The sequence below is a fragment of the Prionailurus bengalensis genome, chromosome B2 (assembly GCF_016509475.1).
Source record: "Prionailurus bengalensis isolate Pbe53 chromosome B2, Fcat_Pben_1.1_paternal_pri, whole genome shotgun sequence".
Taxonomy (NCBI): domain Eukaryota; kingdom Metazoa; phylum Chordata; class Mammalia; order Carnivora; family Felidae; genus Prionailurus; species Prionailurus bengalensis.
Window position 1 is genome coordinate 137,385,439 of NC_057349.1, and position 22,381 is coordinate 137,407,819.

The 22,381-nt window shown below is 38.1% G+C and overlaps 1 protein-coding gene across 1 annotated transcript in view; it reads right to left on the minus strand.

Moving 5' to 3' along the window:
* SYNE1 (spectrin repeat containing nuclear envelope protein 1) overlaps positions 1-22,381 on the minus strand; it is a 472,071-nt gene that overhangs the window by 312,903 nt on the left and 136,787 nt on the right. The window contains 5 exon segments of the mRNA XM_043592628.1: positions 412-524; positions 10,050-10,214; positions 11,876-12,013; positions 15,443-15,550; positions 18,598-18,648. Of these exon segments, the coding sequence (XP_043448563.1) occupies positions 412-524; positions 10,050-10,214; positions 11,876-12,013; positions 15,443-15,550; positions 18,598-18,648 (575 nt within the window).

Consider the following 22,381-nt stretch of genomic DNA (forward strand, 5'->3'; position numbering starts at 1 on the left):
TCTGATTCCTTTTCTAGCTCTGGATTTAAAGGCAAATCGTGATTGATTGAAGTATTTAATTTAGTTCTTTCCCCTGCCAAGACAACTCTCATCTGTTTCTTTTATAAGCTGTTTTTGCAATATTACATAATGTTCCTCACGGTGCTGAATAAAAATACAGCCTCTGAAGAAACCATTTCTGTGATTTCCAGGCTGTGGGGATATTCAGGTTTACTCTCTGCAAATAATAACATATTAGGATGTTAGCATTCTTAGCATATGTTATGGGAGCTCAATTTTTATGTACTAAATGTAAGCACCTCCGTTTAAAAAAAACCCAACAGTCAATTCATTGAAAAGAAAAGAAATGGAAGAAACATCCACCGAGTTTTTAAAAAAAGACACTTCATTTCAAACCAGCCATTCTCTTACCTCTCGGCCATGTCCTCTAATTGATCAGGTGGTACTGGGATCCCGTTAACAGATCTGGTCCGGTAGATTTCATGGAATGCTCTTTTGTGGGCATCTGTGTTTTGAAGCAGATCCTAAGACACGATTTAAAAAAAAAATAAAAAATGAGAAAACATGTTCACAGGAGGCTAGGAAGCATAATTTTCAGCTTGTACCGATGAGTCAATGTACTCAACAATTTGATCGTGCTGCTCCATCCAGATGTGGCTTGGTGCCTTTCATAGGCTTTTTACCTTGTACAGGAGCCCCGGTGCTTATCCCTAAGACCTGTGCTAGAGCTGTATCTAATAATTATGGCATCTTTTAAACACACACGACAGTTGCAGAGCAATGTATTCAGACATTTTAAAGGCACATGGTCCAAAGGAAAATGTAGTTGCTGCTATAAACAATGATGTGTTAGGATTTTTCTCTTTCCTTGATTTTGAATAAACTGGTTTTTAGAAGCTTAAAACTAAGCAAGACTAGTTTAACCCTTAGTTTTTAGAAGCTTAACACTAAGCACAACTAGTTTAACCCTTTAATGGTTTTATATATAAATATATATATATATACACACATATATATATCACTTTTTATTTTACTTCTAACACATGCAGACTATTATAAAGTGAAATTTGCTTGCCATCTAAAGTAAGTCATATATCACGATATTATTAAATAATCTTATGGTTAGAAGATTTCAAACAAGCACAGGGAATGTCCTATAGAAATCAGACTGGAAAGATCAAATGTGATATTTATAAATATTCTTTATAGGCTGTATAGAACTACACAAATTTTAATATTTTATTTCTATTTGTTTTCTGAGTTTTTCATTGTCGGTAGGCTTATTCATATAAAGACTTCACAGGTATTTCACAATTCCTAGCCAATTTCTCATATAGAAGCAAAGAGAGATGAAAGATGGTTCATGCCATATTCTCTAGAGTTTAATTTGTTTCTCAATAACAGAATAAACACCCAGCAGTTTGTCACTCAATGAATAGTAAGACCCATTAGCCCATCAGGATAATACATTAAAATTAGCATTTAGTTTATTTATTTATTTATTTTTTTTCAACGTTTATTTATTTTTGGGACAGAGAGAGACAGAGCATGAACGGGCGAGGGGCAGAGAGAGAGGGAGACACAGAATCGGAAACAGGCTCCAGGCTCTGAGCCATCAGTCCAGAGCCTGACGCGGGGCTCGAACTCACGGACCGCGAGATCGTGACCTGAGCTGAAGTCGGACGCTTAACCGACTGCGCCACCCAGGCTTTTTTTTTTTTTTTTCAACGTTTATTTATTTTTGGGACAGAGAGAGACAGAGCATGAACGGGCGAGGGGCAGAGAGAGAGGGAGACACAGAATCGGAAACAAAAAATTAGCATTTAGTTTAACCCACATGAAGATTTTGTGGATTAATTGGACAAAATAGAAGCAATAAAAAGCATAAAGCCACAAATAAGAGAGACATTTGATGGAAGGGGGAAAAATTAAGGCACTCATATATAAATTAAAATGTTAAAGTCATGTGTATTTGTTTACATAAAGGTCATATGTGTTTGTGCCTTTTAATTTGAGGGACATTAGCTTTTGCATTGTAGAAAAATCTAAGGGAAAACTATTTCTATCCTGGTAAATTTTGTTATTATAATATATTGATCTCCTTGGAATTGTAGGTAACTGCTCAGATATTCACAAGTTTCTCAAGCCCAGAGGGAGGGCATTCTGTGAAGGAGCTGATCACAGGGGACAGAAGACTGTCTTAGACAAACTAATGGCTATGAGTATTTCAGTCACTCTTTTCTTCCTTTATAACCTCTTGGCACATTTCTATGGCTTATGATCTTCGCTGCGACCCACTCAAGTGAGTGCAGAGCAAATTTAGACCCATCACCATGCCCAGCTCCAATTTATTCTATGTGACTATATGTTAATGTATAAGTAGGGGTCTCTGACTATATTGGAATACCCATATGTCCAGTTGCCTTCTAAGAAGTCTTCCTTATTATAGTCAGTATCTAGTTAACTGAAAATATCATGACAAGGTAGCAAAACAAACAAAAACATTTTTAAAAATATGATAAAGAAACTATAGTGGGCATGATGTCACTGGGATCTCTGAAAAGCCATCTCACTAAAAACCAGCTAGATGCTGAGCACAGTCTGTGACTTTAATTCACTGGTGCACTTGCAGGAAGTAAGGAAAATCTCTTAGGTCTCCCACTCCTGTTAAAATATGACCCAAAACTGAGGCGCCTGGGTGGCTCAGTCACTTAAGCATCTGACTGTTGATATTGGCTCAGGTCATGATCTCATAGTCGTGAGATCAAGCCCTGTATAGGACTCTGCACTGGACATAGAGCTTGCCTGAGATTCTCTCTTTCCCTCTTTCTCTCAAAATAAATAATTAATTAATTTTAAAAATTATGACCCCAAACTGGATCACAGACCTAGCAAAAACCAATGGGAAAAGCTGATTGTTTGGGGCAAAAATCTATACCATGACTGCAGAAGTTGAGCCTTGGAACTTGGATAAGGTGGTAACAATAAAACTCGGAATCCTAATGAGCCAGAACCCTCAAATACTAACAAAAGAAAACTGGTATGAGTGTAACAATATCAGACAAACTAGATTTGAGAATAAAAATCATTATATCATTAATCGCTTAAGGATGAAACTTCCAATTTACTAGTGTCTATGTTAATTCTGAACATGCCTAAGAGAAAGCTTCAAAATGCATTGAGTAAAAACTGATGGGACTATAGGGAGAAACTGACAAATCTATGCAGCTGTGGGAGCAATCAGTGCACCTCTCTCAGTCACTGAGATGGAACAAAAGAAGTACTAGCATAGTAGGGGTGGGGGGCAGGGGAGAAGGGAGGAGAGGAAAAGGGCTGTCAATCTGTGGACCTCACAGGCCTTTGTAAGAATTTTGGAATGCTTATTTTAAGTAGGCAGAAGCTAGTGGGAAGTTTTGAGAGGGGTGAAATGAATAAACTTGCATTTTAAAAGCATTGCTGTGGCCATGTTATTGAAAATGCCCTATCCTTGATACGTTGCTTTCCTTAGCTTCTAAGACAACACAGGAGCTGGGTTCCCTCCCACCTCACCATTTGCTCTTTCTCATACTCTTCTGCTGGTTCATCTTCTACTCTTTGATCTCTGGATATTAGATTCCCTTAGGTCTCCATTCTTGACAGTTTTTTCTGTCTATGCTTCCTTATTTAATATCTTTAGTCTCAAAGCTTTCAACATCCTTCTATATGCCAATGATTCTGAACAGTTATCTCCAGCCTCTACCTGTGTCTTGAGCTCCTGTCTCTTATCTCTTACTGCCTACTCTACATGTCCACCTGGATGTGAAGAAATCTCATACTTAGCATGCCCCAAACTAACCTGTTGATCTTTTTCCCCAAACCTGCTTCACTGTCTCTCCACCTCAACTGATGGAAATTCCATTCTCCAATTGCTCAGTTGAAAAATCATAGTGTCAAATATGACTCTCCTTTCTTCACAATCAATATCTAATGCTACAAATTGCTCTGCCTTAAAAATATTCAGGGGTGCCTGGGTGGTTTAGTCGGTTAAGCATCCAACACTGGCTCAGGGCACCATCTCATGGTTCGTGAGTTTGAGCCCCGCATAGGTCTCTCTGCTGTCGGCACAGAGCCTGCTTCAGATCCTCTGTCTACCTCTCTTTCTGCCCCTCCCCTGCTCACTCTGTCTCTCTCAAAGATAAATAAACATTAAAAAAATATTCAGAATCTGACCATTTTTCGTCATCTCTAGAACTACCATCCCAGTTCAGGCCACTCTACCTGGATTACTGCGACTGGTTCCCTGGCTTCTACCCTCTATTACTAAGCCAGGCTTTTCTCACACAAGACAGAGTGATGTCATCATTCTTTGGGTAAGAAAGTTGATGAAAAAAGATGGTTAGATTCCAACAAAGAAAATCAACAGTGTCAAAAGTGCAATTAAGGAAAGAAAGAAGATGAAAAGAAACAATATGGGGGAAAAATAGGAGCTTAACTACAGGCACAGAAAAGATTACCAAAAAAATATATTTTCAACTATTTTGAATAATTTTATGGCAATAATATTGAAAATGTAGTCAAATGGACAATTTCCCAGTAAGTATAAATTGGTGTTATTGACCCAGTTAAAATTCTGAAAGCCTGAATATTTCTAATCATTTTCAGGGGCTGGGAATACAACTGTGAAAAAACAAACAATAATTCTTGCCCTTACAGAGTTCACATTACAGTATAGAAAACCAAGCACTAACTGAGATACAGAATTAAAAGAGCAGTTGAGATGCAGATAAATACTAAAGAGAAAAATCAAATAGAGAAGAGGGAAAAGGAGTTGTGATTTCAAAGGGGTGGCCAAGAAAGTGTTGACTAATAGGTGACATTTCAGTAACGGAAAAAAGGAGACAAGGAAGAACATACTGAGAGACTGATCAGTGGGAAGATGTTTCAGGCCAAGGAAAAGAGAACATAAAAGACAATGGCAAGGGCAAAGGGGTTGAGGTGGGAATGTGCTTGCCTGTTTGACATCACCTTTTCAGTGAAGTTTCACTGACAACCCTCGTTAAAATTGCAACACCCCTAATATTCTCTGTCCTTTTACTTTCTAACTGAAGATAAATTTTACTTATTATTTATGTTTATTATTTCTTATATGCCTCCCCCCATTAGAAGGCAAGTTATATGAGTGTAGGAATTTTGGTCTGTTTTTCTTCTGGGTGTATCGCAAATGCCTAGAACACCACTTTGCACACAGAGAGTGCACAATAAATATTTGTGGAAAGACCGGGAAAGATTAGAAAGGCACAGCAAGAGGAGCAGAAAGAAAATGAGGAAACCAAATGAAGAAAGTGTTTCAAGGATTCAGAAATAACTATGTGAAATCCTTCTAATAGGCGAGGTAGGACGAGGACTGAGAATTGACCATTAAGTGAGGAATAAGGAGAACTCTCGTGAACCTGACATGACTAGCATGGCAAGAGAAACCTTGATCCAAATGGGTTCTAGAAAGAATTGGAAAAGACAGTTCTGAAACCAAAATGAGCATGATAACTCTTTCAAAGAGCTTCATTGAAAAAGGAAGGAGGAAAAATGGACAGTAGCTGGAAGCAAGAGTAGGAGGAAGAAAGACAATTTTTATTTTTTAAATTTTATTTATTTTTTAAATAATCTCTAAGAGGAGAGGATTAACAGCATATACTTTATGTCGGTGGGAAAAATCCAGCAGAAAGAGAAAAAAAATTAAAAAGGCAAGAACTAGAGGAATTGTTTACTGGAGAAGAGCAGGGAGGATGGGCTCTCATACACTACACATGTGGAGGGGCTGGTCTTAGATCAGAGCACAGATGGTTCATCCCTAGTAACAGAAGTGAAGACTGGGTATTCAGGCACAGATGCTTGTAGGTGGGTTGATGTGGTCGTGGGAGCTGGCGGAAATTCTTTTTTGATTGCTTCTATTTTCTCAGAGAAATAGGAAGCAGTGTCACCAGCTGAGAGTAAGGATATGGGAGGAGGTGTGGAAGATTTGAAGGAACAAGGTATGGAATAGTTGTCCCTGAAATAAAGAGGCAGTGGAATCGGGAAATGCCTTTGGAGTGCCAGGCAGCAGTAAGGACCCACTTGGGTTAGTCATCGTGCCTGGGGGTGTGTTTTTCTGCAGGCACACTCAGCGGCATGTGCGTGGGCAGGGACTAGGCAGAGAGTTGGCTTCAATCGGGGTTATGTTTTAATCAGGACAACAGGACAAAGGAAACCTGGTCAAGACAATTAGCGTATGTACAAAGGAGTGACCTTTGTGGATTCAGCACTGAATTTAAATAGAGTACAAAAGGAACGGATGCCTTGAAGAGGGTGAGACTCAGTAAAATCAAAGGATTAAAGAGCATGGAGTCCATACGTTTTGGAGCCAGGGCAAGTTTGATTGGACAGTGAGATACATGCTTAAAGAAGACATTGAACATTGAAGGAGCTTCAGTTACTGGTGATGACAAGTTCTAGACTATGCCTTATGCCCATCAGGGGCATAGAGGGAAGGATGGGATCACTGAAAGACAGGAGATCAAGAAACTAAGAGGCCAGGTTTTTGGCAGAATCATCTATGGGTTACTGAAGTTTTTAAGAATTATGGCATGCATTGCCATGCAGGAAATTAAATCTTCAAAAAAGGAGGGGAAGTGACCTATGTAGGATTGATAACCGCAACATGGATGGGTAGTAGGTGGTAGAGTTTGATGGCTATTTTCATAATTCCTTAAGACGAAAAGCCTTACTTTGCCAAGGCTCTACTACTAAAAAAATAACTAGTAAGTTTAATTACTCTACATGGATTACATGCAATAGTTTTGCGGGCATAGTTAAGTTTAGAGTTTAAAACAATCTGGACTACCAGCTATGTGACCTTGGGCAAAGCACTTAAACTCCGTCTGCCTGAAGTTTATTCATTGGCAAAATGAAGACAATAATAATAGTTGTCTCACATCCTGCATGTCAACTGCTTAGCAAAATAAAGTACTTAAGACAGAAACATAGCTGAATACTCAATTATAGTTAACTATGACTATTTTTGTCATCTTCCTAGATAACTACGCATTAAGGTATCTGGAAAATAGAAAAGCTAGTAAAGGTGTATCTTGCTTTTTGGAATAATATGATCCTACCTACATGTAAGTTAAGTTAAAAAAAAAACTTTGGTAGAACCATTTATAAAATAACCCCTTTGCAAAAAAAAATTAAAAATTATCTGAATCATGTTTTTAAACACTGATTATGTATTAAGAGACAATCGTCATGTGGTATGTTTTTTTTTTAAAGATGTGAACCATGCAGAAAACCAAAAATTTGAGATCTTGATAGCCTATCTAAGTTTTCATGGCAAAAGCCATAGTTACTTTTGGACTGGGATAAGTAGACAATATTCTCAAACATTCTTGCTTATGTATTAATGAGTCTTATATTGTGCTTTTTTCCATTATTTGTGTAACCCCGTCTCAGGATTTCCCCCTATTCTTAATATAGTGGGAACTGCATTTCCAAGCCAGCCCAATATGCCAGCACAAAGTAGTGATACCAAGTTGATGGGCTGATTCTTCTACTGAAGATGACTAGAATTTTAGTTATCTCAACAATGATTCAAACTGCTTACATCATCAAAGCTTATCTTATTTAGGTATATAATAAATATATCTTAAATAAATGAGAATTGATTTTATAATTAACAATGACATTGTTTTATGACTCTACTACTCTCAGTACCTGTGCCCAGACCTAGTAAAAGTTCCTACCTCAGTAAACAGATCATTCTGGAGATTTGCCTGGACCTAGTCCTAGCCCTTACTTGCCTCTGCTTGCTTCCTGTTGTCTCTTCATTGCATTCCCTGACCTTCTCTTCAGTCCTTTCTGATTTTTAGTCTCAGATAAGCATCTTCTCCAGCTCTTACCCCTTCCCCTTCCCTACTCCATTTCATTTTGGTATTTATGGTTGTTCATTACACTCTGGTAAAAAAGGTGGTTCCAGCTGCACAGTTGATGGTTGGCACAGGGTCTCTACCTCTCAAAGGAGCCAGGAGAGTCACGAGGGGCCTCAGTTCATATAATCACTGAGACACACAGACAGCGTGTGTGCATCCAACTTAAAACTCAACATTCAGCAGGTGTTGCTGCAGCCTAGAGTGTGCAGTGAATCAACATGTCCGCTAAATCTTATCAACTGGTAAACAGCACAGCCAATATGCTTGGACATTTTCTCTGTGGTGGAGCATTTAAATCGGACCTAAGTATATTATGCAAACAACAAACACATGCTGTGTCTCAAACTTCTAGATTGGAGGCACCTTGTACATAAAACTGGCACACAGTAGGCCCTCGGCGTGTACTCACAGAATTAGCACATCTAACCCATTCTACATCTGATTTTACACCCTAAGGTAACTTCTTTTGTATGAATTAGTCACCTCAGTTACACACTATTTCAACTGTTACATGACGCATTAGGTGGTAGTTACAACGAATTGCTAATCTGTTGAAGCGGTATTATTGTGTAACCCTGTCTCAGCATTTCCCCCTATTTTTAATATACTGGGAATCTCAACAAGGACATAGCCCAGGTTTTTCTGCTTCTAAGAAGACTTAACCTGATTCAGTCCCAGAGAAAAATCTTGGGACTTGATCTCTTATCCTCTATCTTCAGAGACAGTATAGACTGGATTTTTTGTGTGTGTATCTCCACCGATGGAGCAGACGCCAAAGTCATGCTTACCAGAGAAGCAGATTCTAGGGAGTTCTCTGTGTGTTTTGTGTATGGTGGCGGTGGTGAGAAGGGGAGAGGCTAAGAGATCAACAGCAAAACTTAAAGTATCTGGAGATACTGATTACAACTGAAGAAGGGCCAAGAATAAACGCAGAAAGGACCCTGACTGATTATGCAGGAACACAAAATCTTGTTGCGTCCATCTTGTTTGGTGGCCGGATCTGGGGTGAGTGAGTCGAGCCGAGAGGGCCAGGAGCTGAAACTCCATGCCACCTCTGTACCTCTACATTTCTAGTTGCAAAGATAAGGTCCCAGAGGGGCCTGAAACCAAATCTGTCATGAATTTGCTTTACAGTCTAGTTTAGAACATAGAACAGTCTATTTCCTTGAAGCAGTAAAAAAACATTCCTATCTTGGCAGAAAATATACGTGAGCCACAGATTGCCCATATTTGGTCACCTCCCCTTGTCTGGTTTCCACATATACAGTAATCCCTACGATGACAGTAAATGAGGTACACAAACTCAACTGCACGAAACACAGGACTGAGTTAATATGATGTTAATGAAAAACAGCATTTTTGGCTAGGTCCCACAAAACCCAAAGAGGAAGATGTTAGAATTTATACTAAGCACAACTGACTTGGCAGTACACTAAAAAAGTCGCAAATAGGGGCGCCTGGGTGGCGCAGTCGGTTAAGCGTCCGACTTCAGCCAGGTCACGATCTCGCGGTCCGTGAGTTCGAGCCCCGCGTCAGGCTCTGGGCTGATGGCTCAGAGCCTGGAGCCTGTTTCCGATTCTGTGTCTCCCTCTCTCTCTGCCCCTCCCCCATTCATGCTGTGTCTCTCTCTGTCCCAAAAATAAATAAAAACGTTGAAGAAAAAAAAAAAAAAAAAAAAAGTCGCAAATAAAAGTCATCAACGCCTAATCCCACCACTTCCTAAAAATCCCCACTCTCCCTTGACCCCTTGCCCCCTCATAGCAAAGGACATAAAAACGTGGTAGCTTGGCTTGCCTTCCTTTGAGAACGGAGACAGGAATGAGGTCTAGAACCAACAGCCAACCACATTATTACATAAATGTGTCTGTGGGCTTACCTTTCAAAAAATAACATATAGCAACGGCAATAACAAAGATAACTGCCCAGAAAATTCTTCAGAAAATAAATCTACTGGAACTGTCGTTAGCAAGCAAGGAAGACAGAAGTGCGACATCTCAGAACCTGTATGAATGGACACTTGGGAGACCCGCGTCAGTGGAAGGTCTAAACAGCCAAGTCTTCAGACAACACTAGGACTGCTGTGCAGGAAGGTCTCCCCACCAGAACTCTTACCTTGTGTTGCTCGCGTTTCCGTTGTATTGTGTTGGCCGTTTCCTCGTGCACCTGCTGAATGGTTATTTCCTCTCTCAGGGCCACCTCCGCTCTGTATAACCAGGCACCTATGGTGCCCAGAGGTGCAGGGAGAGATTTATCAAGCTGTATATGCCAGTCAAAGAGCTGAAATACAAAAGTAGAAAAACAATGTCTCTCAGACAGAGGACAATGCCTTAAATTCCCTCAAATGACTTTTAAAGCCCACATAAGGATTTAACTTAATCATCTTGTGTTACTTTAGTAACTATCAAGTAAGAAAATATCTGTGTTCTGAATGCGGTACTTGGAGAATGAGGAGGAAATTAGAGTTACAAGCAAATTTTAAGGAAACAAAATACACCTTAGACATGGAAGGGTATTATTGGGAGCTTAAACAATTTTCTACCTATAGGAGTAGCACAAAGCCCCCACTGATTTTTCAATTTGGCTTTTGCTGAAAGGCAAAGGACTGGGTTTGCTGACGTGCTCCAGGATGTAGTTGTTATACGCTGGGTACACTGTTGTGTACCCTTTAAAATCTCACATAGGGGAACAGGTGCAGAAAAATCAGGGTCATCTAGATATCTCTGGAGGAAAGGAACATTCAGGATTCTTTCTATGAAACTACAATTCCCTAACCATTTCTTCATTTCTTCCCCTTTATCCAATTCTTTTGGGGGGTGGGAGGGTGGGGAGGAGAGTGCAAGAAGAGGAGGGGACAGAGGATCCACAGCAGGCTCTGTGCCGACAGGCTGTCAGCACCGAGCCCAATGTGGTGTTCGATCTCACGAACTATGAGATCATGACCTGAGCCAAAGTCAGACGCTCAGCTGACTGAGCCACCCAGGTGCCCTTCCACTTTATCCAGTCTTGAGCACTGTTTCCTAACTTACTGGAATACCAGATGGGATAGGTTGAGGTGCTTGGGAACTAACCTATTCTCTGGTAGAGTTTGTGGGGAAAAGATTAGATTATAAAAATGAAGTAAATAGAAGTTCAAGACAAATATTCTCAATAGTGATAGAAGTTTCAGTGACCAAGTTTGAAATCTTGGTCTTTAAGTTTGCAAAATATTAACATGAAATTTACTGAGCAGTTTTTCTTCAGGTTCATGAAAGACCAGATTAGAAGATTTGCTTAAATTAAAGCATGTAAAAATAAATGTGCATATACAAAGATTACTAACTATTGATGAAACCTAGCTATAGACTTTAGAGAAGTTATTGAGGCTCCATTCTTGGGAGAGTCACCTTTTCTAAACAACCCAGAATTTAGTTGTGTAAAGTGAGCAGTAACCCAGGTGGTCTTGCAGGATTTCAAGCCATCATCTACTACGTGAAACTATGTGTTTGGGGCGCCTGGGTGGCTCAGTCGGCTGAGCATCCGACTTCAGGTCAGGTCATGATCTCACAGTTCCTGAGTTCGAGCCCCACGTCAGGCTCTGTGCTGACAGCTCAGAGCCTGGAGCCTGTTTTGGATTCTGTGTCTCCCTCTCTCTCTGCCCCTCCCCCGCTCATGCTCTGTCTCTCTCTCTCTGTCAAAAATAAATAAAAATTTTTTAAAAATCTTACAAAAAATAAAAACAGAAAAAAGAAACTACGTGTAGGGCAGACAAAGCAGAAGAGTTGTTCAACCAAAGTTCAGTACTTCCACTAACTTCAAGGAAAACTCCCATGGCTAAGTCTTTCCCTCCTCAGCTAGAGGCAGTAGGACCAGATGACATATCACTGTTTAGAAAACATGATGGAAAATGTTCTTGACTAAATTACATAAGCCTTAGTAAAATTAATCACGAGAGAACTTACCCTGGAGGACACTCTATCCCAGGACTGCTTTACCAATGCTTGGTCAAGTGACAATTTACCGTCTCTATGTACTGGTTGTATTAAATGTTCGATCTGCTTCCTTTTTATTTCATATTGAACTCTGAAGTGCTTAAATGACTAGAAGAGGAAAAACAGAAACGACATGGACACGAGTCAAAAACAGCAAAAGCAAAGGAAACCACATTTCCTAAATAACAATCCTTCATATTTGGATAACACTCAATATACGTTGTTGATAATAATGACAAGTCGTGATACTGATAGCACTGCCATTCATCAAGCCCTGATGATGAGCCTGGCCCCATGCTAACTGCTCTTTGCACATCATCTCGCCTGGCTTTCTCCATCACCCTACAACATTGACATGCCCTATTATTATTACCAGAGGAAGCCCAGAGGTAACTTGGCAAGGGCAAGTAGTGGAGGCAGGAGTAAAACCTAAGATTTCTCATTTCTAGTTAAATAATCTATGTACAAGTCCATGCTCATCAAGAAATCGTAGAAAACAGGAATATAAACCTATGTTAATAATCAAAATAGTTGCTTTACTTCAAAGTAAATAACAGTTAAATAATAAACCAAATAACTTAGAGATACAAATTATATACATCAAAGTACTACTAATTTGAAGATATCTAAATTTGTGTTTAAGTAAGGCTATCTAAAGAGTTTTACATAGGGGACCTCATTTATATAATAATATTTTGCTTTAACTTCATGGCATTAAAATATTAATTATCGTGTCATTTCTTTTATCGTGGTGTGTATAACATAAATTTGTAATATGTAGATTTAACCATAAGTCAAATGTTAAACTAAAAAAGTAGTGATTTTAATAAAAGTTCTACATTTTACATTAAAATAGCACATCCTGGAATAAAATTCCACGTCCAAATATGAATTGAACAGGCCACTAAAATGTGTAATTATGTTAAAGAACGTAAGAATGGCCCTGCAGAGTCTAGCAGGTAACACACCTGAAAGAATCCGAGTAAACAAACATGTAAGTTCACATGAAGAACACTGGGGGGAGACGGTGAGTAACTATTTTACCACAACTTTTATCTTCCGTTTCCTCCAACTTCACGTAATTTAAAAATACCAAAACATAAAAATGATCTTTAATTTTACTTAACAGAATTTCAATTTTATTCCACAGAATGAAAAAAATGGAAAATACACTGTTATGGTAAGTAGAAACAGAAAATGCTGATTATGTAAGAAACACACAGACGAAAATGTCCCCTATATTCAGATTTCACAAGCTCTCTAACCCTTTTTTAAGAAACAGCCCTTCATTTTTGGCCTGAAGGGAGTGTTTCTATTTTGTGCTTTTCTAGTCTTTTGTTTTCCTTTTATAAAATAACATCTGTACAACAGGTAACTTCATAATTTGGAATTGATTTTTTATAATTTATGCCTAAACTAAAACACACGCTAGTCTAATAAGTAGATTTACTCTGTTGTTGTATTTCTACTCTCAGTTTACAGGTTTCATCATTTTTTAATGAGACTCATCCAGAAAATTGTATTTTTGAGAAAAAAAAGATTACACTAGCTTTCAAAGCAAAAAATGTACATACATATAAACACATATATATTGCTTTGCTATGTTCAAATAATATAATATTGATGCAATTATCCACCTAAAGTCAGGAAGAATTTATATGTGTTATATACAATCACACACTAATGCCAATGGCTATATCGTTTATCATCTGCCATGTTTAGTCTCATATCATTGCCCCTCTTTATGTAGCAAAACCAACTGAAATATAGACTTGGATATATTATAGTTTGGCCACTAAAATGCGATGCTGTTTTAAATAGGAAAATGTTCATGCTGCATACAGTGAATTACAATTTAGTGGGGAAAACCTGGTGTAAGACTCTGTGCCTTAACAGTGAAAATTGGAAGCCGAAATCCAAGTACTGGCAGTATAAGGAGACGGGGTGGGGGTGGGGGGCAGGGGGAAATAGCAGCAGCAACAGCCCTGGACTCAGTTTGAGTGCAACAGTGTCGAACCAGGCAGGTCACAATAGAAACTGATCCCATTAATGGGCTCACTCCAAATATTCATGTTGCAAGCCTTTATTAAATTCGGCTTTTTCTATAGTAGCTTTCAAGGTGGCGCTGAATTCATTTTTTGGTGGGATTTTTTTGTTATGTGACATCTGCCAGATCATGAGTTGTAGAAAAACAACAACTAGATGTTTGTGTTTTGGGTCATCTCTAAGACTCTGAGTTCTAAGCCATGAAGCCTCCTCGGAGCTCTACATACAGGGAGGGTGGACACACACAACCTAGACCTACTAACGCCACCTCCGGGATACACCCAAAGGAAACGAAAACAGGATACTGAAGAGGTATCTGCACTGCCATGTTTACTGCAGTATTATTCACAATAGCCAAGATATGGAAACAACCTGAGTGCCCATTAATGGATGAATGATAAAGGAGATATGAGATATATACATAGAGAGAGAGAGAGAGACAGAGAAAGATAGAGATAGATATAGACATAGACATAGACATAGGTATAGATATAGATATAGATATAGATATAGATATAGATATAGATAAAGATATAGATAAAGATAAAGATAAAGATAAAGATAGATATAGGTATAGGTATAGGTATAGGTATAGGTATAGGTATAGGTATAGGTATAGGTATAGGTATAGGTATAGATAGAGATAGAGATAGAGATATGGGGGGAGAGGGAGGGAGAGAGGGAGAGATGTCTATATTTCTAAATATCATAGAAAGGACATCCTCCTATTTGTGACAACACATTACGCTAAGTGAGATAAGGCAGACAGGAAAAGACAAATAATATACAATATTACCTCCATGTGGTATTTCAAAAAGCCAAACTCATAAAGACAAATTAAAATGGTGTTTTCCAAGGGATGGGGGGTGAAGGTGGGGGATAGGACCGATATTATTTAAGTACACAAACTTCCGATGAGTAGTAAATAAATCCTAGAGATCTAAAAGCACAGTATAGTGAATATAGATGACAATATTGTATTATAGTCATCAGACTTGCTAAGAGACTGGAATGTAACTATCCCAACCACAAAAAAGAAATACTTACGCAATGTGACGGAAGTGCTAATTATTTCTACAAGGGCAATCATATTACAATATATAAATGTATTATATTTTTTAAAACTACTTATTTACCCAGAAATACAATTATTATTATTTTTTATTTATTTTCCAGAGAGAGAGAGAGAGAGAGAGAGAGACGGAGTGTGAATGGGGGAGGGGCAGAGAGAGAGGGAGACACAGAATCCAAAGCAGGCTCCAGGCCCTAAACTGTCAGCACAGAGCCTGATGGAGGGCTTGAATCCACGAACTATAAAATCATGACCTGAGCCAAAGTTAGATGCTTAACAGACAATTATTACAATTTCATGCAAAGTTAAGATAATACATATTATTTCTTTAAAGATTTTTTTCTCACTAATATCATTAGAAAGACTGAACATGGATTAAAAAGCTTTTAAGAAACTGAAATCACTTCTTCATACATTACCTGATATTTATCCTGTAAATTTGATTCCGTCATCTGTGCCCTTGTCAAATCTCTTTCAAATTGTTCTATCCAGACTTTTGTTTCCTTCAAAATTAGCCCGTCTTCTCTCTAGAAACCAGCAGACATTACGTTGTCATCAATGACTGTACGTTTATTTAATTGCTGATTAATACCTGGCTGATTCTAAAATGCCCCAAATATTTAGTAAGTTCCAATTGTCTCTGAAAGTTTTTCTCTCTCCTCTCCCTCACTTATTTTGGGAAATAAGAGGCAAAAGTTAAATCTAAAAAAATAGCTTAATTATCTTGCTGAATATTGAAATTATCCACCTCCATTACTTTCTCAAGAAACACTAATTTAATTAAGAGAATGTGCTCAAGAGGAAATGCCCTAAGTACAAAAATACTCAGGAAGAGCAATGGCTGGAGAGGACTGAACACATAGGTCTGGGGGTGCTCTTAATCCAAGGTCATTCATAGCCCAGAAGACTACTCTGGATGAGACTAATTTTGGCTGAATCCAAGGAATGACAGCCACAGTAACATTGTGGACTAGTATTATTTAAAAATGCTATTCAGGATTATAACGTAAGCTTCACGATGTCAGAAAATATTTATTTTGTTCAATATATTTTGTTCTATTACTAGACCCTGGCAACACAGCACCTATAAATATTTACCAAAATATTTGCTGAATAAATGTATCCAGGCTACCACTCACATCTCAAAAATGTAAAAAAAATAGAGATCTTATATAATTTTTTCCACAAATAATAGCAAGCCATTCTATTATTTAGTGAAAATATCCTAATTTTTCATCAAGACTTCTTATCTGGTAAGAATGCCAAATTAATCAAAAACATATTTAACATGGTTCTTGACACTTACAAATAGCTTCCAACTACAGGAGCTCACTTGGTCACAGCCCTGTGACACAGATGAAACGGCTGATGACAGGTGAAGTGGCAAAGTAGACAGTGTTGGCCATGGAGGCAGGTCAACCTGGTTGCGAATTCTGGTTCTGACATGTACCAACTCTGTGACTTTGGACACAATGTTTTTTAAATCCTCTCTAGTGCTGTACCATCATCTGAGTAGATATCACACACCGCTTCCCCAGTTTGGGGGAGAATTCGAGAAAACCTGTGCGGCACACCCAACACAGAGATTGGCACACGCTGCTGTCGTGACCCACACCTTCTCTCACTTTCCAGTCTTGAAAAGCAATCCTGTCCTGCCTGAAACATTTTGCTCTGAATAATGCCTTCCTCAGAGCTCAGCTCAGACACAACCTCTCTAGAAAGATTTTTCTGACCCAGAAGTCTTGTTGGATCCCTCTTCTGTGCCAGCGGTTCTCACACATCAGCATGCGTGACAATCACCTGCAGGACTTCTGAAAATAGATTGCTGGGCACCACCCTCGGTCTTCCTTGGCTTGGTATGACTGGGGTGGAGGCTGAGAATCTGTGTTTCTAAGAAATTTCCAGGTGAATCTAATGTTGCTGGTCTAGTGGCCACATTTTGAGAATACTTCTCTGATCCTGTAACAACCTGAGCTCAAATATTCACTAGAAAAACACTATTTTTATATCGTCCGCTTGTCTCTTCCCCTCCATCCATGGTACAAACCCCTTATTTATCTTATTTTTCTCTAGCCTAACATTGTGTCTAGCCCTCAGTCTCACTCAATATACAATGGTAGAATAAATGATTGGTCATATAGGTCGGTAGAGAAAGAAATGAACAGGAGCCCAAAACTCTAAAGTTTTAGTTCTTCCCAAGATGGCTCTTTTGAATGAACAGATAAACATGACCAAAGCGCATGGTTTATTACCAGGTGACTGGTTGACTATCACACCCATAAAAGCACAAATGGCATATTCTTATGAGCTCAGAAGAACAAAATGCTCTTGGTCTACCTCCAAGATACCAGAAGCCAACGTGACCGATACGAGGGAGATCATCGAAATGACATGGACCTCACTGTGAGCCTCCAATGACCTGTTTCTCACCAACTGAAATTTTTTCACAAAGTCACCTTAGAGAAAGGATTATGTTAACTTCATTAGGGTTCATCTAGTAAATGGCTTTTCTACTGGTGGGCCAGTGTCAAGCAAATTGCAATAAGGTAAGAAGCATGGAGCTATTTACACACTCAACATTCTCCTCTTAAGAGGAAACTGAAATACAAACAATATTTAGATTCCCAGAGTTCAGTTAGTCTAGCGGCTTTTCTTCGACTGGTAACCTTACCAGCATTCAAAGACATGGAGGTCTATTTGTCTAGAGAAGACCATCTAAATTCCAAGCAACATTCCTGCCTGGAACTCATGCCAGCATTCTCATGACTGTTTCTCTTTCCTTCTCTTTCTCTTTCTCTCTTTTTCACTCAAATATACACGCAGGCACTTTTATATGTTCTGCAGTATGTTTAATGTACATCAACTCACGATTCATGGGGCATGAAATAGAAATTACTTTAACATTTGATATACAATTAGTTACTTTTAATTTGTTATTTGAATGTTGGCATCATTATATTTTATTGATAGATCTTTAACCTCAGCCCTAGATGGAATATAAGAAAAATGGAAAACAAATAGGATAACTTAGAATTGGGACAGACCTCACAGTCATTAATCCCACGAGTATTCCTGAGCACTACCATGCGTCATGAACTTTACTAAACTATGTGGCCACATACTGAGCAGAAGAGATGTAATAAACCTCAGGATACAAGCTAACTGAGTACTTACCTTTTTCAAGTAATTATTTCCTACTTAATATTTTAAAATATAAAAATAAATCTTTAGCTTTGTTTTTATTTTGCATGTCACATATAAAGAAGCCAAATGTTGTTATTGTAAATTTTTCCTTTCATTAGTGCTGTTAAGTGTTATTAAGAAGAAATTAATTGATGCCATCTTATAATTAAAGATTAGTGGGAAAGTCCATGGGAGTGGCTCAGGCTACAATTAACATTTCATAACATTTACGTAGGTTATTTGTTCTATTAGAAAGAAAAGGAAATAACAGAATTAATGTATTAAAAGAAACGTGTATATAAAAGCAAATACATGCAAAGGAATGGCTAGTAAGCTATGGAATGTAGGACGTTTGCAAGAGGTCACTAATTCAAGATTATTTATATCTTACCTTAAAATTTTGGATAGAATTTGCAAAAGATGGAAAACCTGGAAGTATTTCCTAACAATATGAAAACAACATAACATATAGAAAAAGAATATAAATCAAGGACAAAAGATTATATAGGAAATAAGAAAAAAATCAATGGAGAGGCATCTATCCATAAACAAACAGATGATAATTTTATGGGTATAGTTACTTTAAGAGATTGTCATAACTTTTGAAAGCATCAAAATGCTCAAATATAATAAGGAAAGTTAGTATTCTAGTATTTGATGTTTTGTTTTAATTTTTGGCAATGTTTACATTTTATAAATGTTTACATGTTAAAATATTAACGATTTAAATGGTGAACTATACAAAAAAAGAGGTATATTAATTCATTTCTCTTCTCTATAAATACACTGAGTGCTAATTATTCAAGGAAGACCTTTAGAAAAAAAGTTTATCAGTTTTATTGGGTGGAGTAAGAAAGGCATAGCAATGTCTACTTCCATTAAGAAAATTAAATTTAAAATTGATCTATATGTCTGTTTTTGTGCCAGTACCATACTGTCTTGATGATTACAGCTTTGTAGTAGAGGCTAAAGTCTGGTATTTTGATGTCTCCTGCTTTGGTTTTCTTCTTCAATATTACTTTGGCTATTCAGGGTCTTTGTGGTTCCACACAAATTTTAGGATTGCTTGTTCTAGCTTCGAGAAGAATGCTAGTGCAATTTTGATTGGGACTGCATTGAATGTGTAGATTGCTATGGGTAGTATTGACATTTTAACAATATTTATTCTTCCAATCCATGAGCATGGAATGTTTTTCCATTTCTTTGTATGTTCTTCAATTTCCTTCATAAGCTTTCTATAGTTTTCAGCATACAGATCTTTTACATCTTTGGTTAGGTTTATTCCTAGGTATTTTATGATTCTTGGTGCAATTGTGAATGGAATACAATAGAGACTCCAGAACTGGACCCACAAATGTATGGCCAACTAATCTTTGACAAAGCAGGAAAGAATATCCAGTGGATAAAAGACAGTCTCTTTAACAAATGGTACTGGGAGAACTGGAAAGCAACATGCAGAAGAATGAAACTAGACCACTTTCTCACACCATTCACAAAAATAAATTCAAAATGGATGAAAGACCTGAATGTGAGACAGGAACCCATCGAAACCCTAGAAGAGAAAGCAGGAGAAAACCTCTCTGACCTCAGCCACAGCAATTTCTTACTCAACACATTTCCAAAGGCAAGGGAATTAAAAGCAAAAATGAACTATTAAGACCTCATCAAGATAAAAAGCTTATACACTGCAAAGGAAACAATCAACAAAACTAAAAGGCAACCGACGGAATGGGAAAAGATATTTCCAAATGACATATCGGATAAAGGACTAGTATCCAAAATCTATAAAGAACTCACCAAACTCCACACCTGAAAAACAAATAATCCAGTGAAGATATAGGCAGAAGACGTGAATAGACACTTTTCCAAAGAAGACATCCAGATGGCCAAAAGGCACATGAAAAGATGCTCAACGTCACTCCTCATCAGGGAAACACAAATCAAAACCACACTGATACACCACCTCATGTCGGTCAGAGTGGGCAAAATGAACAAATCAGGAAACTATAGATGCTGGAGAGGATGTGGAGAAATGGGAACCCTCTTGCACTATTGGCGGGAATGCAAAGTGGTGCAGCTGCTCTGGAAACAGTGTGGAGGTTCCTCAAAAAATTAAAAATAGATCTACCCTATGACCCAGCAATAGCACTGCTAGGAATTTACCCAAAGGATACAGGACTTCTGATGCATAGGGGCACTTGTACCCTAATGTTTATAGTAGTACTTTCAACAACAGCCAAATTATGGAAAGAGCCCAAATGTCCATCAACTGATGAATGGATAAAGAAGATGTGGTTTATATATACAATGGAATATTACTTGGCAATGAGAAAGAATGAAATCTGACCATTTGTAGCAACGTGGATGGAACTGGAAAGTGTTATGCTAAGTGAAATAAGTCAGGCAGAGAAAGACAGATACCATATGTTTTCACTCTTATGTGGACCCTGAGAAACTTAACAGAAGACCCGGGGGAGGGGAAGGGGGGAAAAAAAGTTACAGAGAGGTAAGGAGGCAAACCATAAGGGACTCTTAAATACTGAGAACAAACTGAGGGTTGATGGGGGGTGGGGGAGAGGGGAAAGTGGGTGATGGGCACTGAGGAGGGCACCTGTTGGGATGAGCACTGCGTGTTGTATGGAAACCAATTTGACAATAAATTATACATAAAAAACAAAATAAAATAAAATAGATCTATAAAGTATACACTTTAAATAAACTCATGAAAAAGATACAGCAATCAAATATACCAAAAAATGGAAGCCTGGAGACACACTGATGCCAAGCTTTTTTTTTTTTAATTAAACATTTTTTTTAATTTATCTATTTTTGAGACAGAGAGACAGAGCACGAGTGGAGGAGAGCCATAAAGTGAGGAGACACAGAATCTGAAGCAGGCTTCCGGCTCTGAGCTGTCAGCACAGAGCCCGATGCAGGGCTTGCACCCATGAACTGTGAGATCATGACCTGAGCCGATGCCAAGCTTTTTAAAAGAGAATTAAAAGAGGACTGTCTGGGTGGCTCAGTTGGTTATCATCTAACTCTTGATTTCAGCTCAGGTCGTGATCTCATTGTTCAGTTTGTGGGATCAAGCCCTGTGTTGGGCTTCCTGCGGGCAGCAGGAAGCTGGCTTGCGCCTGAATTCACTTTCTCCTTCTCTCTCTGTCTGCCCCTCCCCTGCTCATGCTCTCTCTCTCAAAATAAATAAATAAACTTAAAAAATAAAACAAAATAAAAGTGAATTAAAAGAACTTATTTCCCAAGACTTGGTTAGACAAATACCAAGTATTTTGAGGTAATGGCATCAACAGCTGTAATGTGTAGAGTCTATAAAATAATTAAATATAAATAAATAAAATCAAAATGTTTGTACTAGATAGAATTAGGTGGCCATTTAGCTGCATTGAGCAAAGAGAAGCCCTACATCATGAAAAACATAAAATTCTTTTTTTCTTTTTGAAAATCTTCATTTTTAGATTTCCCATTACAAATGCCACATTAAAAAAGGAGCAAAGTTTAGGATATATTTTCCTCAAAATTAATTTTTGAAATACCCCTGAAGAATCATATGCATTCTCTTTTTAGGAAGGGCTAGAGGAAACTTGAAAAGAACAATCAGAACTTATTTTCCAGACAATGAAATTAATCTCTTAATAATAAAGCCTCTTGAGTAAAGCATATTAACAGGCTTATGTCAGGAATGTGTGTCTTTCAAATCTTGAAGCGTTTTGGCATTAAATTCTTGCTCATGAGCATTAACAAAAGCACATCCTTTTGTTTCTCCAACGCTGCCAGTCACAGAGTTTACTCATCTGGAGCGATGATTAATGTCACAGAAATTAAAACAGTACAGACTCAGAAACCTGATCAGAAATATATCCAATTGGGTAATACAAAAACTTTTGATATGAAAATCAGATGAAAAGCTGATTTTCTCATTGCTGTAGGGGGTTAAGTCTAATACGCTTTCTGATAGAGCAACAACCACACTCGATTATACTCTCAAAACCCAGAAAGCCCCAAATGACTCCAAAGCACATGCGTCAGTCCATGCTAGGATTTGTGTAGGAAGCCGGCTTTTGCCTCCCGTGGGTCTTCTTAGAAACATTTACTTTGCTAACTACAGATAAGTTACTCTAGTGGTCAACATGTGTGCCTGAATCCTGTCAAAGAAC